This window comes from Scardinius erythrophthalmus, assembly GCF_964197995.2.
Source record: "Scardinius erythrophthalmus genome assembly, chromosome: 14".
In the NCBI taxonomy this organism is placed as follows: domain Eukaryota; kingdom Metazoa; phylum Chordata; class Actinopteri; order Cypriniformes; family Leuciscidae; genus Scardinius; species Scardinius erythrophthalmus.
The window spans coordinates 36,186,806-36,203,159 of NC_138234.1; the positions used below are offsets into that span (position 1 = coordinate 36,186,806).

The following is a 16,354-nucleotide window of genomic DNA, read 5'->3' on the forward strand; positions in this document are numbered from 1 at the left end:
ATACAGTATCAAACCAATACCTAAAAACAAACAAACAAATCTTTTAAAAACTTGAGTTCCACACTCATAACTGATTCGTTTTTTAACAAATAAACAAATCAGGTTAAAACAGCACAAATCTTTCAAGGAACTATTAAGAAAAGAGAATTTAAAAACGATTTAACCAGGAGAAAATGGTACACAAGTGGAAAAAAGGTTTACACAGTGACTGCTTTTATGCACAAGAATATTCCCATATTAATTCTGATTATGTAAATGTCATCTTGAAGCATTTACCCGACTGCCATAACCAGTTACACATTTCAGTTTCTGAAAATCTCAATTTCAAATCTGTTGCATGTCTGTTTTAACCCGGTCATATACATACCTATTTTCAGAACATTTACTGTGTACATCCGCATATCCAAACATCCGTAATACTGGGTTATACAGTTATGTAAAGTCAATCTATTCATTAGAATAAAATTACTGGAGCAAAAATACTTTTCTTCACTAACATTCTTCAAACATAAAAAAAATCTCAACGTGTTTCTCTCATCACGTTCTTGTGTGCTATTAAGGACACAATGAAAAATTATTTGATTAAAGTCCCCCTGTAGTCAACAACCTTATCCCTTAAAACTCATCTTTGATCACCAAAGCTACATATTTAAATGTTTTTTCCTTGAAAAAGTTTATTCATGCCTTAAATTCTTGAATGTAACTCGACACCCTTGCCTCATTTAGTATTCACGGTTCTATGAATATGCAAATGAGCCCCGCCTCCACTCACTCGGCTCAGAGATCCACTGGTTGAAGATCACAAGTTGATCTGATTGGTTCCTAGGTAGTTTGTGACGTCAGAAACACCAGCGATTTCAAAGCGTGTTTTTGAGACTGTCTTTGGTTCACTGCAGTTTTAAAGAGAAAATACTCAGCAATGGTGTCGACTTATGAATTTACACATGGTTTGTCTTAAAGCAGATTAAAAACACCACATAGACACATAAACAACATTAAAAGCTGGATTTACACCACAGGGGGACTTTAAATAGCTGAAATAAATGGCAGGAGGATCACCATTGTTTCCAGAAGAGAACAAACAGGGAAAGAATGCACATTGGTTTATTGGGATAATGCTCATTACATGTACACAGTTACATTTAGAGCCGTGGAGTATGTAAACATCTTTTCAGAAGAAAGGTTTCACCAGAATATAGACCTTAATTTGAAAGCGATGTGCACTTAACCACGGCCCACTGATCCCCAATCCGAAGTTCATCCCAATCCTGCACTTTTCCGCAGGGGTGGAAAACAGGGTAACGCTACATGCTCTGATCAACCAACAGTACACCACTAATGAAACACAGCTTAATGTCTGGTGGGAAAGTGTGGATCCTTCACACATTTATGCAAGTCAAACAGGTTTATAAAGAAACCAAAATTAAGGCTATTTAACAAAAATAAGGAGCTGACGTTGAAATTAAGTGTTTTATACTCAAGGGACTAAGAAAGTTTTTGGCATCTATAAAATAAAATAAAATAACTCATGAAAAAGTGACAGTAAGATTCTTCTATGATTTTCATTAATGATTCATTATATTTTCTTACTTGTTAAGAGCACTTTGATGGCAAGAGAATCTGGCAAAGAATCAGGACAGGTGATTTTCTGTCATCCTGTAGCACCAATTATTAAAATATGAAACAACATAACATGACAATCACAAACACAGAAGAACAACAAGATGCCAGGCGAACCCCACGTTTAAAGAGGTTCGCCGTACACCGTAGATACGACAAGGAAAAGTGCCGAGACAGAACACAATATTTTAAAGACTTGAAGGTTGTTTCGGTAGTTCACCCAAAAATGAAGAAAATCACCTCATGATTGACTCACCCTGAGGACATCCTAGGTGTTTATGACTTTCTTCTTCAGACGAATACAATCTGAGTTATATTAAAAAATGTCCTGGCTCTTCCAAGCTTTATAATGGCAGTGAATGGGCACTATTTTCTAAGTCCATAAAAGTGCATCTATGGATGATTAGAGTGCTCCACAGGCTCAGGGGGTTAATAAAGGCCTTCTGAAGTGAAGCAATGCGTTCGTGTAAGAAAAATATGCATATTTAAAACTTTATCGACTAAAAGAGAAACTCTATGACGATGTATGACGTAGGATGTAGTAGTGCAAGCTCCTCCCACATTTCTCTTTCAAAACTCTCGTTTAATAAAAGGCCTTTATTAACCCTGGAGCATGAGGAGCACTTTTATGATGGATAGATGCACTTTTATGATGGATGGATGCACTTTTATGATGGATGGATGCACTTTTATGATGGATAGATGCACTTTTATGATGGATAGATGCACTTTTATGATGGATGGATGCACTTTTATGATGGATGGATGCACTTTTATGATGGATAGATGCACTTTTATCACGGATAGATGCACTTTTATCATGGATAGATGCCCTTTTATCACGGATAGATGCACTTATGATGAATAGATGCACTTTTATCACGGATAGATGCACTTTTATGATGAATAGATGCACTTTTATCATGGATAGATGCACTTTTATCACGGATAGATGCACTTTTATGATGAATAGATGCACTTTTATCATGGATAGATGCACTTTTATCACGGATAGATGCACTTTTATCACGGATAGATGCACTTTTATCACGGATAGATGCACTTTTATCACGGATAGATGCACTTATGATGAATAGATGCACTTTTATCACGGATAGATGCACTTTTATGATGAATAGATGCACTTTTATCATGGATAGATGCCCTTTTATCACGGATAGATGCACTTATGATGAATAGATGCACTTTTATGATGGATTGATGCACTTTTATCATGGATAGATGCACTTTTATGATGGATAGATGCACTTTTATCACGGATAGATGCACTTATGATGAATAGATGCACTTTTATCACGGATAGATGCACTTTTATGATGAATAGATGCACTTTTATCATGGATAGATGCCCTTTTATCACGGATAGATGCACTTATGATGAATAGATGCACTTTTATCACGGATAGATGCACTTTTATGATGAATAGATGCACTTTTATCATGGATAGATGCCCTTTTATCATGGACAGATGCACTTTTATGATGAATAGATGCACTTTTATGATGGATTGATGCACTTTTATCATGGATAGATGCACTTTTATCATGGATAGATGCACTTTTATGATGGATAGATGCACTTTTATCATGGATAGACGCACTTTGATGGACTTCCAAAAAATATACAGCCGATCACTGCCATTATAAAGCTTGGAAGAGCCAGGGGCCTCCGATTGTATTCGTCTGAAAGAAGAAAGTCATATACACCTAGGATGGATTCAGGGTGAGTAAATCATGAGCTAATTTTCTTAATTTTTGGGTGAACTATCCCTTTAAAGTACAACATGATTACAACATGATTACAAAACCTAAAATCAAAAAGAAAATCAGTTCAAATAAATAGTTTACATAACTAATATATACAGTTTAAAACAATCCTCTTTTTCTAGTATTCACATGAGCACTGCTAGCTAGCGGTTACCTTCCCCTGCACCGCCACAGGTGTGTAACCAGGTCAGTGTAGCGAGGAGGAGGAGGGCGTCTCCAGCAGAGAGGGCGGCGGCGGCCCCGGCGCTGGGACTGGGACGGGCGCGGCCGGCCTGGGGTTGAGGCGGGGGGGCAGGGGCGCGGAGGGCCGGATGAGGGGGGGCGGCTGGTGCAGGGCAGGGCGGGGCTGCAGGAACCGGGCCTGTTGCTGCAGGGGCGGAGGCTGGCGGTGTAACGCCGGGGTGGCGGGGAGAGAGGGACGCAGGAGAGGCGGAGGCTGGTGGAGCGAGGCCGGCAGAGATGAAGATGATGATGATGATGCGGCTACAGGAGACGGGCCCGAGGCCGGGGTCACCTGACCCTAATCGTGAGAGAAGGTTGAAGAGAAGACAAGGTTTTACGTAGAGCACTAACAAGGTTAACTACAAGGTTAAATAACAGTTTAACCCAAAACAACTCATCTTGGTTATTAAAGGAGTCGTTCAGTCAAACATGTGACATTTGCTAACACTTTACAATAAAGTTCATTAGTTTTCTGTCATCTGATAGATAGTTTAGACTTTTTAGCAAGTAATAGGCCTATTAGCATAAATCCTCGTGCACACCGGGACGATTATCGCACGTGCTTATTGCTAGCGTGGTAACACTTTACAATAAGGTTCCTTTATTAAACATTAGTAAATGTATTAACTAACATGAACTAACAATGAGCAATACATTTACTATTGTTTTTGTTCATCTTTGTTAATGTTAGTTACAGGGCTCGAGACTAACGGCGTCCTATCGTCCTGGGGACGATAGAAAATGTGTTTAGGACGAACAGAAATATTCTCCAGGACGCCTACAGGACGAAAGACATTTTTGTATGTGTGTTCATTTATTACTAGCCTATCAGGGTAACTTGTTTAGAAAATGCCAAAATTAACCGACCAAGCGCTGACTAGGAGCGCGTCTTCTCATGCTGTTAATATAGTAACTATCACTGGCCGACTACTCACCCGGAGACTGGTTTCGCGGTACATCTATCACATGGCTTATTTTCACAGACGAAAACGATACGATAACTAAATAAAAACTAGTTTTGAATGACAAAAACTATGACGAAAATCTATTGACATTTTCGTCAACGAATAAAAACTAGACAAAAATGTTAGATAGTGACGATTAGGGAAGCGATGCAGTCAGAACTGATGTCCTGCGTTTGATGCGCACATTTGTACATTTGTTCTGTAACGTGCTGATCTATCCAGCGGCACACGGGTTGACATGCGCTGCATGTCTCATAAAACGTTAAAAAATGTAAACGTCTGGGAGAATAATTAGAGCAGACATATAGATCTGAATAAGAGTGACGACGCAAAAAAAAAAATAGCTCTATTCGGTACGGTTTTCTGTGCGCACACACCCGACCCGAAGCGTGCAGCCATAGACACCTATACAGCGCGCGAGTACTGAATTGAGCTCTCTTTCGTGTCTGAATGGACAATACACACAACATTGTCGAAATGTCCGTTTGGAGAGTATTCACGTAAACTATGGTGGTTATGTCTTAAACAGTTTTGAGTGTATCGGATGTGCATTAGTTAAATTGGATCCGCATGTCATTGGACATGATCCGATTTCTTAAAGTGACAGTGCGTAATAAACCTAATGCGGTCTGTGTCCTTAATATTGATCAAGCAACAAAAGAAAAAGAGAAAAGCATTCACTACTCACTAGTTTTACAATTGAGAAAAGTCCTGGTTTTAATTTCCAGATGAGCTGCATCAGGGCTCTACAGTGCGCCCATTTCACTCGCACATGCGAGAAAATATTTCGTCGTGCGAACGTGAAAAATATTTGGGCGCACATTTTTCTATAGAAACAGCTGCAAATACATCATCATGAGGAGGGGCAGAGTAGGACACTATATTACCGGGAGATCAGTTATTTAGGCCTAAATCTTCAGTAGCTAGTCTGTAGCCTCATAAAAAAAAAAATACAGTGCCCACACACGAACTATTTCAGGGCCCTATAATTTACGCGATCACGGAATCGCGGAATTGGCAAATTAACGCGGAATCTAGTGTCAACGCGGAATTTTACATATTTGGAATAATTGCTCTCTCTCACTCCCTCGCGCTTATTAATCTAAATCAATTGAGAATTGACACAATGGTAAAAGATCGGAAGGACGAGGTTTCACGTGGAGCATTCGGACATTTTTTTTCCTGAATTAGGCTACCGCTGTGCGTGAACTGTGCAAAATAAACTTTATTACCTTGCCTTCTCTGAAAAGCGTTCCGCCCATTCAGACATAAAAAACACTTTCAATAAACTAAACAAAACCTATCCAATGATGAAATGTTTTCTGTGTTGACAAATCTTGTGCGATGTCCTAAAACTGCCGGGATAATCACACAACGCGCACAAGTCTGCTAATGATACGTCAGATTCGCGAACTAATGACTCCTTTGAACCGATTCACTTTAATGAATGGTTAAAACAACTGTTCTGGGGTGCGTTTCCCGCAAGTTCCGTCGTTACCAATAGAGTTCAATGGACATTGCGATGAACTTGCGACCATATTGGCCAACGATGCTTTCGGGAAACGCACCCCTGTCCAACACTGAATGGGTTCGGTGTATAACAAAATCGGTAACACTTTACAATAAGGTTCCATTTATTAAACTCTAGTTAACTAGATCAGTTAACATTAACTATTAATAAACTGCACTTCTACAGCATTTATTAATCTTTATTAATGTTAATTTCACAATTTAGTAGCCTACATTATTTAAATGAAATGTTGTATTTGTTAACAAGTTAACTTAATGCACTGTGTGAAGTAACATTAAAAATACAGGGTTAGGGTTAACTAAGATTAACAAAGATTAATAAATACAGTAACAAATGCATTGCTCGTGGTTCATGTTAGTTAGCCTAATACATTCACTAATGTAAACAAACCAAACCAAACCACATTTAACACCTCTTAAAATGAGAATTTTGTTTGTTACCTCAATAAATTTAGGGTCATTCCTATTTTATTTGTGTACATTTTAATCATTAACATTAAAAACACAATTTTTACGACTAAAATTACAGTAAAGGGTAAAAAAAAAAACTGAATTCCCAAAAATTAAAACGGAAAAAATGGAATTTGGGAAAAAATAAAACGGAATTTGGGAAAAAATAAAACGGAATTTGGGAAAAAAATAAAACGGATTATATAGGGCCCTACTAATTCGGATCAGCACAGAGGGGCCCTCCCATGAACTGTTTGATCCTACAAAATGTGCTGAAAATCGGCTGTCTGCTAGAAAGAGGTCAAGGCGACCAGGCTACAAAGATAAAATGTGAAACATACATAGGGCCTACATACAATGATAAATGAAATCTGCGTGACGATAAAATAGAATTAAATGAAAATCTTTTGTTTGAAAGTTTTGGTCTGATGTTCTTAACCTTACAATGAGCATTGTAAATTTAATTGTTGAATAATTCTAATAATAAAACTATAATGATAAACTTATTCAACAAAAATGACTGTGCCCCCAAATATTTGTCTGTGCTCCTAAATTTTTTTATTTAGGCGCACCAGTGCTCCTTGTTCAAAAAGTAAGTGTAGAGCCCTGTGCATACAACTTATTATTCTTGCACATATGCCACTCTTCTTGCCACTTATGTAAAATATATCTGTTAATAATCAGTCTGATATCTGAGGGAGGAACTGGTCTCTGTAAAGTATGGGTGCACACTATTGCTGAAAAACACAAACCCTACTTAGTCAGAAGTTCATATGAGCAAAGTCACAGATGCTCATAATAATGGCCAAATCTGCTGATAAACGGTTTTTCTAGAGGCGTGTTTAAATTATTATTTTTTACTTCTTATAACTTGAGCACTGCATGATTATGACGCCGTTATACTGCAAAAGACGGTCAAACACGTCCGTTTACATAGAAAAAAAACAAAAAAAAAAACACAGTGGACTGGAAAAAATCCACAATATATCGTGTCAACAGTATACAGTATATATCGTTAGATCAGTTGATATATTGATTATCGTGACAGGTTTAAGTTGAATAAGGATTAACCTTTATTCAATTTGTACAGTGAAGATTATATGCAGTGTTATTTTACATTGATTCTATTTCTGTACCTGAAAAACCTTTAAAAGCCGTTTATTTCATTTGTACCTTTGCTCTATTGTATTTATTTATTTGTGCTATTGCTTGTAGTTTCATTATTTGTTCTTTATTTAAAATGACTGTTTACTTGTCTTTAATAATCTTTGAAATCTACATTAGATAGTAGGTTTAGCTGTGGTATCAAAACTGGAATTTCACTGGTGTCATAACCTAATTTATTACAATAAAAGGACTCGTGGGTAACAAAATAAAACACATTTTATATTTATTTAGGCTATAACTTTTTTTGTGGTGGTGCCAGTGAAAACTTAATAAATAAAATAAATGATAATCGCGAATCGAATCGGGACATCTGTATGGATCCCCAGCCCTAACCCTTACCTCTTCCTCTTCCTCATCTGTGCTCTTCCCTGAGGAGGTGTTGCTGTTTTTCCCATCCTCTCCAGAATTGGCTCCATCGCCGTTGGGAGTGCGCGTTCCCTGTTCCGCCTCCCATTCCTGAAGCACCTCGTCCAAGTTAAACCGCCGCCGATAGTTCACAAAGAAGTTCTTTACCTGTCCCACAGTTTTATTCCCAATGACGTCAGCAATAGCCTGGAAGTCCTTCCCATATTTTCGTACTCCTGGTTGAATGGTGCAAAAAAGGACGGCATGAATGACAAGAACAGTTGTGAAACGGATACGGTTTTCGGTTTATGTACCTTGTACTGCCAAGAGCTGCTCGTCTGTCGTCCAGCGGGCGTTGATCTTCTGGGTGCACTGGAACAACGACAATACTGCTGTCAAACCGTTGGGGACACTTCATATTCAACAATATTATTGATCTGACTGCACTGACGCTGTTATATGAGAACTGAACTGAGCTGGACGATGGCATAATTTTTTGCAGAACTACTTGTTTAAATGATGTAGATGCGCATTTGCTGAATGTTGACAGTAAATGAGAAAGTATTTTAGCCTGATTGTTTGCCTTTTCTTTTACAAATAATATGAATGCAAATGCTTTACCTTTTCGCATATCATTTACTTTCTTTGTTTACCAGTTCTGTCTAACAAAGTATTAGATGTGACTGACAGAGATCGTAAACTAATGAAGACGGAGAATGTGAGTGAGCGCTGTGTGATCAGACGCTGCCGTTCTCTTCTCAGGCGCTGGTGTTCTCAGCGCCGCCCGTCAAAATAAAAGTCCCGCTTCAAACACATCGGCCAATCAGAAAAACTTATCGGCTGATGCAGATCATTTTAAAAATGCCAATATATCAGTCGCCCACTATTCGTTAGTCAAACAATCTGATCATTAGTTCATTAGTCAAACAATCTGATCATTAGTTCATTAGTCAAACAATCTGTATTGTACATAGAAAGAGTTGACTCATCGTATATTAACATGCAAGCAAAACCGGACCGATTTCAGATTGAAGTGCGCATAAGTAAAAGTCTAAGTACCTCAGGCAGTCTGAATTCATCAATGCCATCTTCAATCTTCTGTTTAAGTCCGCTGTTTAACTGCTTGGCATTCTGGACCTAAAGAAAACCAGGGGAAAAATGTGAGGAGGAAAGACGACATCTAAAATCTTCAAAGGCTTTGACTGTCATTTACTAATTCTGTAATTCACTTTACAATAAGGTTCATTAGTTAGCATGAACTAATAATGAACTGCACTTATACAGTATTTATTAATCTGTGTTAATGTCCACATTTACTAATACTTGATTAAAATCTTGTTAACATTAGTTAATGCACTGTGAACTAACATGAACAGCTTTATTTGTATAAACTAACATTATCAAAGATTAACTTAAACAGTAACAAATGTATAGCAATACATTTGTTACTGTATTTGTTAATCTTTGATAATGTTTGGTTCATGATAGTGAATACATTAAGTAATGAGCCCTACTGTACAGTGTTCGCAGTGAGGGTGAGGCGCGCACCTGTCGTTTGAGGGACACGAGCTCGGTGTCGAGCTGCCGCAGGACGGAGCTGGCCGCGCTGGAGCTGCAGGAGATCGCCACCACGTCCTCCTGCGTGAGGAACATGCCTTTGGGCGGCCGGCACTTGGAGCGCTGGCTGTGGTGCCGGTGCTGCAGCGTCTGGTGCTCTCGCCGGCCCAAGCCCATTTTAGAGCTCAGCGTCTGAGGCTCTGGTTGAGTCTGTCGGGGGGAATCACATTACTAGGGGTGTAACGGTACCCTCACGTCACAATTCGATACATATCACTTTACGATATTATAGCGATGCTCAAAGACATATGATAAAAGGGTAACAATTTTTTTTTACTGATGATTAAAATGCTAAATTTGGCATTTCATTGTGTGTGTAAATGAATAGGCTTGGACTTGATGCTGAAACCCAAAGCACAGGACAATAGAGACACCAGAATAACAATATTCATGATTCTGGAGCTGAAAACACAGAATTATTTTAGACAAACATTCTTGCACTCTTTCACTGACTAGATATATTTAAAATACTGTAAGCCACTTTTTACTGGTAACATCAGACATTTGGCATTATCAGGACCTACAAATATTCCCCCATTGCATTATTATACATTATATTCAACATTATATATAGTAGTTTAATGCAGTACTGACACTAAAACTCTGAAAACTTGACTTTTTTTTCCCCTCACACAGTAATTTTTATTTTGGGTGAACTATCACACAAATATGCGACACCATATATTGTTACACCCAAACAAATGCCACAATTTTGACATGGATACCATGGGGAAAAACTGTCAAATAGATTTTTTTTATATCATCTCATAATTTGGCAGCTGGTATATTAGGCTGCTGTCACTTTAAGAGCTGATGCAAAGGTTCATTATACAGTTTTATATGGCAATATACTAGTGTTTGTGTGCACACACTTTGGGTGCGAGCACAAAATCTGCGGGATTGAGTAAAATTATGCTCAATACACACAATCCCGCGCTGAAATTCAAGCCCTGTAACACCAACAATATTCATCAGGAGCAAATGAAACGAGTGAGTAAAGGGACACAGGTGTGCGTCACTCGCTGTCAGAGAGATTATAGAGCGAGAACGTGCAGCTGGTTTCAGGATCACCATGTATTGAAAAATCTATATATTTGACAACACTAGATGTTGCACTTCATCATTTTAAATGCCTTCTTAAAAAGACTACAATTGAAAAATGTATTTTATATAAACTTCAAGCCACCAAAGTGGCTAATAGGAGTGACACCGCTGGAATACACCCGCATTTGTCAAGTCCTGGTTACAGGCTTCGAATATATCTAGTTCAACAACAAAACTCTAGAGGGCGCCGGCTGATGCTCCTTTAACCCTCTGAGGTCGACAAACGCGCCGGCGCGTTTTGCTGGATTTTCTCCACATTGTAGCACTATAAACTTAAATTTCTCCGTCATTTATGGTCATACAGAAAAAATAAATATAAAAAAAGAATCTGTGGTATTTCTACTTTTGTATGTGTCCACTTCCAATCAAATCAAAACATTGTGCTTTTGTAAAATAAAGAAAATAAACAGTGTGTGCGTTCTGCCTCTCCGTCGCGGTGAACTTTTTTTTCTTGAGCACGTCTATAAACTGAAACAAAACTCAGCGAATACTTGTCACACATTTATGAGCCATACACCTTTATAAACATTTAAGTGTGTACTTTTAAATGATCGGATTCAAAACGAAAACAAATATTCTCTGTTTAAGTAATTTGTATAAAACCAACAAGATTTCCAGCTTCTCAAACGCTTCCTAATTATTTTTAATTCGGCCACGCCCACTCGCGCAAAAGATATTCACATGCAAATCTCCACATGGAACGCGATCGCCCTCATTACCTCAACAACAAAACACTTCACTTCACTTTTCGTCGGGTTTGAAAGACGTGCCTGAGCTTACATTGGATTTACATCAGAAGAAGAAGAACGATATTTGAAGACAAGAAAGATAAGGTAAGTAATTCTTACATATTAGTTTGCTATTGTTGGATAAATTTCACATTGCAGTTGAACTGTTGCTAGATATATGGTGAATATTATAATATTTAGACCCGTGTTTACTGTTACTGTGTTTGTGGATATCTGCTCAAACGTAGATAGGCTATGTATATGGTAGGCCTAACCATAATGTTTTATATTTGATCGCAATCGCGTTTTAATGTATCATATTTTTGATCGCGATCGCGTTTGAATGTATCATATTTTGGAAAAGCAAAACGCTCCAAACGGCTTCATGTTTTTACTATTATCTCATTTCATATCATCATAAAGAATGGAAACATTTGAAGTAACATGATAATCAGTATATTTTTCTCTAGCTTAGTTGTTACTGAAATCTTTTTGAAAATATATATAGGCTGCTATATTGTTATTATTTTATGCAGCACTGCGCATAGCCTATACCTACAAGGCACAACAAACCTGGTGTTCATTATATATTGTTGGAAACATTTGTGTGAGTGTGTGTGTGTATTCTGTGAATTTTAAAAAGCAATTTTAACAAGAAAAATCTAAAATGTATTCCCAAAATCGTGCAGGCCTTTCTCTTGATATCAGTATGTTCACTTTTTTTTTCAGGGCCCAGATGCCACTGAGTCCTGCTGACTTCAACATTCACAGTACATGTCTCTGTACATGAACATGGTAAAGTGAAAATCAAACACCTTAGAAAATGAAAGGTATGTACAATGTTTTTAGGAATGGCACAAAGGTCTCTTTCTTCAATAAGTGCTTTTTTGTTGTGTATCTTTGGATTATGTTGTGTTGTAAATAAATCCAAACAATTTTAAAAGCCATTCTTTTTTAAATCTCCTCATTCTTTGTGCAAGGGTGGTCAGAATGATGGGCCCTGATAAGCTCCTAATAGGGCCATTAGGGAGGTTCTTTGTCTTTCTCAGGTGTGGAAAGCTTTCATATTAATGAGGTGATCCGCCCCTTCGCATATTGCTTTCTAACACAAAACACGTCGTAAAATTTTTAAATCAATATATTGTCTTCTCTGAATGAGCAGTCAGGGTGATTCTCACATAGTTTTAGAGCAAATATTCTAGGCTACGTGATACAATTTTCAAAAGTCTTGTGAAGAAATAATCAGTATGGGTTTCATGACCTTATTTCAGTGAGAATTTATTTTTGTATTTTCACAAACCACGCATAAATGTCATTATCTCAAAACTACAAACTTTTACATACATGCTGCTGATATATTATTGTAGCAGAGTTTGTGCTGAATACAGTGTAATTAGACTTTAGCCATGAAAATGTCACAAGTAACAGAAATAACCACAAATGTCAGAGCATGTCAGAACACCTCCAGGGCCCAGAAAACAGCTCAGACCTCAGAGGGTTAAATGCAACAAGCTGATTGGCCTCTGCTGATCCTTGGATTCAGACATCCAAATGATCTGGTTCAGTGTTTGCTGTGGGCTAGTCCTGCAGAGTTCCCCTGAACCCCTCCACCCCCCCAGCTCCACCTGCCTAGATCTGATACAGGATTACTGTATGTCTATTCATGCAGCAGCAGCAGATCTTAGATCCAGGCCACCGAGACCAAACACAGTAACACTGCCATATTCAATAACATGTTAAAACTATTCCTTGAGTTGTCATGATTGAGATGTTGTTATTATATGATGACATTACCTCCTTCTTTGCCTCTTTCGTAGGGTCATAATCACTGTCATTGGCCTCAATGGGGTTGGCCTCCTCCATCTCTTCCTCACTAATGCATCAAATACAAAAATGAGTGAGTCCCTGAAACATCAGAAAGGCTAAAAACTAAATGCTGAGCTCAAAGAATGAATGACCTTTCATCTTGATTATTCCGGTTCGCCAGCTTTCGCGCTTGCCGGTCCATTAGACTTGTCCGGGACCGTGTTTTTTTCCATGAATAGTAGTACTTCACGAGGCTGGATATGGATTTGTCCGGCAACTACAATACAGTATCAAATTCTAGAATTAATGATGAAAAAAAGGCTAATAATAATGGTTGCCACTTCCTATGAAGTGACATCTCATGACTTCAATAGGGTGAATCTCATAAAACTCATGTTATCCCAAAATAAAACATAAATAATAAAAATAAATTATACTTTGCAGTATGTTTTAGTAATATATAATAACTTATACATTTTTTCAAATTTAATTCTGCATTGTAATAATAAAGCACATGACCTCTTGATGCAAAAATAATGTTTAATTTGTACAATTTTCACCTATAAAGCAAAAAAAAAAAAAAAAAATTGTATTGCGAGATATTTAAACATAATGGCAGTAATTATTGTACAGCCTTCTAAATTATGCTAATTTAAATTAAACGGTAAATGCATTTCACTAACCAAATAAAATAATATGAAATATCACTCTACTGCAATATCAAGAACGTAACGAGAATCATTTAAACCTGGATGAATTTTAATGAGAACATTTGATTTAAAAAATTTGTTATAAAATATATCAATGCAAAAGGTCTTGCGATCCTAAAAAAGGTTTTGTTTTCTTTATCCAAACTGTAATTTCTTATTTTGATTTTGAGATTAAATGTGGTCTAGACACGTTAATAATGAGATTAAACGTCTTAGTTTCAAGACATGCCACTGTTCCCGCAGGAATCCTGGCAGCGACTCACCATCTGCTGGATCCTATGGAAGCTCTTCCCGTGAAAACTGAACGCCTGTTCAAACAACACCTTGTCCTCCACCGTCCACTCGTCAGGGAAGGGCGTGAAGTTGGGGAGATCAGCCAGTGACTTCTCAATGTTGTGTTTATGCCAGAAGAGCATGCCGAGAGCCTGCGGATCACAGAAGAGGAGCATCCTTACGTCAGCCATCCCTGACAACAGAGACCTTTGACCTCGGCGTTCTCGCAGCTTACCTGCTCAACGTTGTATCCGTGCTTTTCTTTCGCGATTGCAATGTACTCGTCCACTGTGAATGCATTACAGACACAAATTGCATTATTCACAATATAAATATTAAAGTATTTTTCACAACAAACACATGTAAATGATAAAAAAGGAAGTTGCAAAAACTTACATTTCGAATCAACTATTGTGTGATATGGAGACCAAACCAACATGCCACCATTGTCTTTATCACTGTATTTTGTGGAACCTACACAATACCAACACAAAAAGTATGTATTACATTTCAAAAAAATCATTCTAATATCATTAAATTGTTTAAAATGTAAAAAAATGTTTACTTAAACTGAATGTACTTTTGAAGACAACACATGCAATGTTTGCATTTCATTATTCATTAATAAAAAGGTTTGCATTTCATTATATACTCAGCATTTGTAGAAGTCATTTGTAAACATTGCTAATTAAGAAACAAAAAACTTTAACTAAATCACTAAATTTGTTCCAAACAACCTCAATAAACAGCAACTTCTTGTGTGAGAAATTCAACTGGTAATTTCTGTCCTGTCAAAACTGTTAATGCGAGTTTAGTTTTACCAGTGTTTATTAAAAAGGCAGTAAGTGTAAGTATTTGACGGTTAAATTCGCTCCCATTTCCAATTCTGCGTCCTATTCGCTAGATTCAGGAATGAAATAGGAATTTAATAGGATTCTCAGTTCAGTTCTGAATGGCACACATTGCTACTTTAACAACTCAGCAACTTTTTTATGCGTTAACTAATTTCCCGATTAAATACGTGGTTTATAAATTAACACAAAACAGCATAAACCCGTGACTCACATTTATTCATTTGTCAAAGTTACTTGGTATATTAGCTAATAAGTGGCTAAGCGAGGATGCTAACATCATTTCACAAAAAGCTCTTCATGAATATAAAATCATTCAATAATAGTAAAAAAACGATTTGAAAGATTATTATTGGCCATTCGATGCTTAAAATACCCCAAAGCGACTTTTTGTACATTCATTATATAACAAATTATTAAAAGGTGTACCGAGGCTACCACAGTCCGTCAGGTTCTTAAAGGCGGAATGCAGAGTTTATTCCTACCTGGATCAAATTCAGGAATATTAGCTTGATAATCTGATCCCACACGCATGCCCACATCTGAAAACAAGAACCATTGTGTGAGGTTTCGAATTTATCAAACTGCTTGTATTATTTCAATATGCATAAACAACCTCCGCAGGGGTGTTTGAGGCTATACCGTGCTCGTCGTCACTGCCGCTCTCGTCAGAAAAATGTCCGTTCGAGGCGTTAGACGGGCTTTTCGTCCCGTTCGAGCGACCCTTCCCCAGATACTCCGAGCCTTTGTCCATCATCCCCGGCATAGTGGCGATGCGTGAGATTATTTAGAGCAGAAATGAAATATGTCAACAGTCCAGCATTTATTCTCGCTCTCTCTGTGTCCTGCGCGTGTCTGCGCAGCCGCGCCGCTGTGCGCTCCTGTGTGTATCCCTCCGCTCGATCGCGCGCGTGTTCCCTCAGCTCCACTGCACATCTCTACACCGCTAACAGCTCTTCTGGGTTTTCATCGAATGTTCAAAGTAAATGTACAGGTTTGCGTGATTTTAGTTCTTTGTTCATCGATAAATTAAGTGTCCGGGTCTAATTTTCCACGCGGAAGGAAGTGTTGCGCATGTAAACAAAGGCGAAACGCGGCTCGTGTGTGCGCCACTGTTGCATCAGTTGTTATTTTTTTATTGTAAGCATGTTTAATTTGTCCTTTCAAATGTGTCCAAA

At 37.8% G+C, this 16,354-nt stretch overlaps 1 protein-coding gene across 1 annotated transcript; it reads right to left on the reverse strand.

The window, feature by feature from the left end:
* Window positions 1-1,088: 1,088 nt before the first annotated feature.
* rcor3 (REST corepressor 3) lies at window positions 1,089-16,053 on the reverse strand. Its single transcript, XM_081385319.1, has 12 exons — window positions 15,819-16,053; window positions 15,662-15,718; window positions 14,722-14,799; window positions 14,561-14,613; window positions 14,316-14,477; window positions 13,495-13,619; window positions 13,331-13,409; window positions 9,636-9,854; window positions 9,147-9,224; window positions 8,402-8,459; window positions 8,082-8,323; window positions 1,089-3,928 (listed from the first exon to the last, which is right to left on the reverse strand). The coding sequence occupies exons 1-12, from the start codon at window positions 15,940-15,942 to the stop codon at window positions 3,596-3,598; spliced, it is 1,608 nt and encodes a 535-aa protein (XP_081241445.1). The 5' UTR covers window positions 15,943-16,053; the 3' UTR covers window positions 1,089-3,595.
* Between the last annotated feature and the right edge of the window lie 301 nt (window positions 16,054-16,354).

Coding starts and splice junctions, on each gene's coding strand:
- rcor3 (XM_081385319.1), bottom strand. CDS start 15,942: ATGCCGGGGATGATGGACAAAGGCTCGGAGTATCTGGGGAAGGGTCGC. Junction 14,614..14,721: donor CACAATAGTTGATTCGAAAT/GTAAGTTTTTGC, acceptor ATGCATTCACAG/TGGACGAGTACATTGCAATC. Junction 14,478..14,560: donor ACGGATACAACGTTGAGCAG/GTAAGCTGCGAG, acceptor TGTGATCCGCAG/GCTCTCGGCATGCTCTTCTG.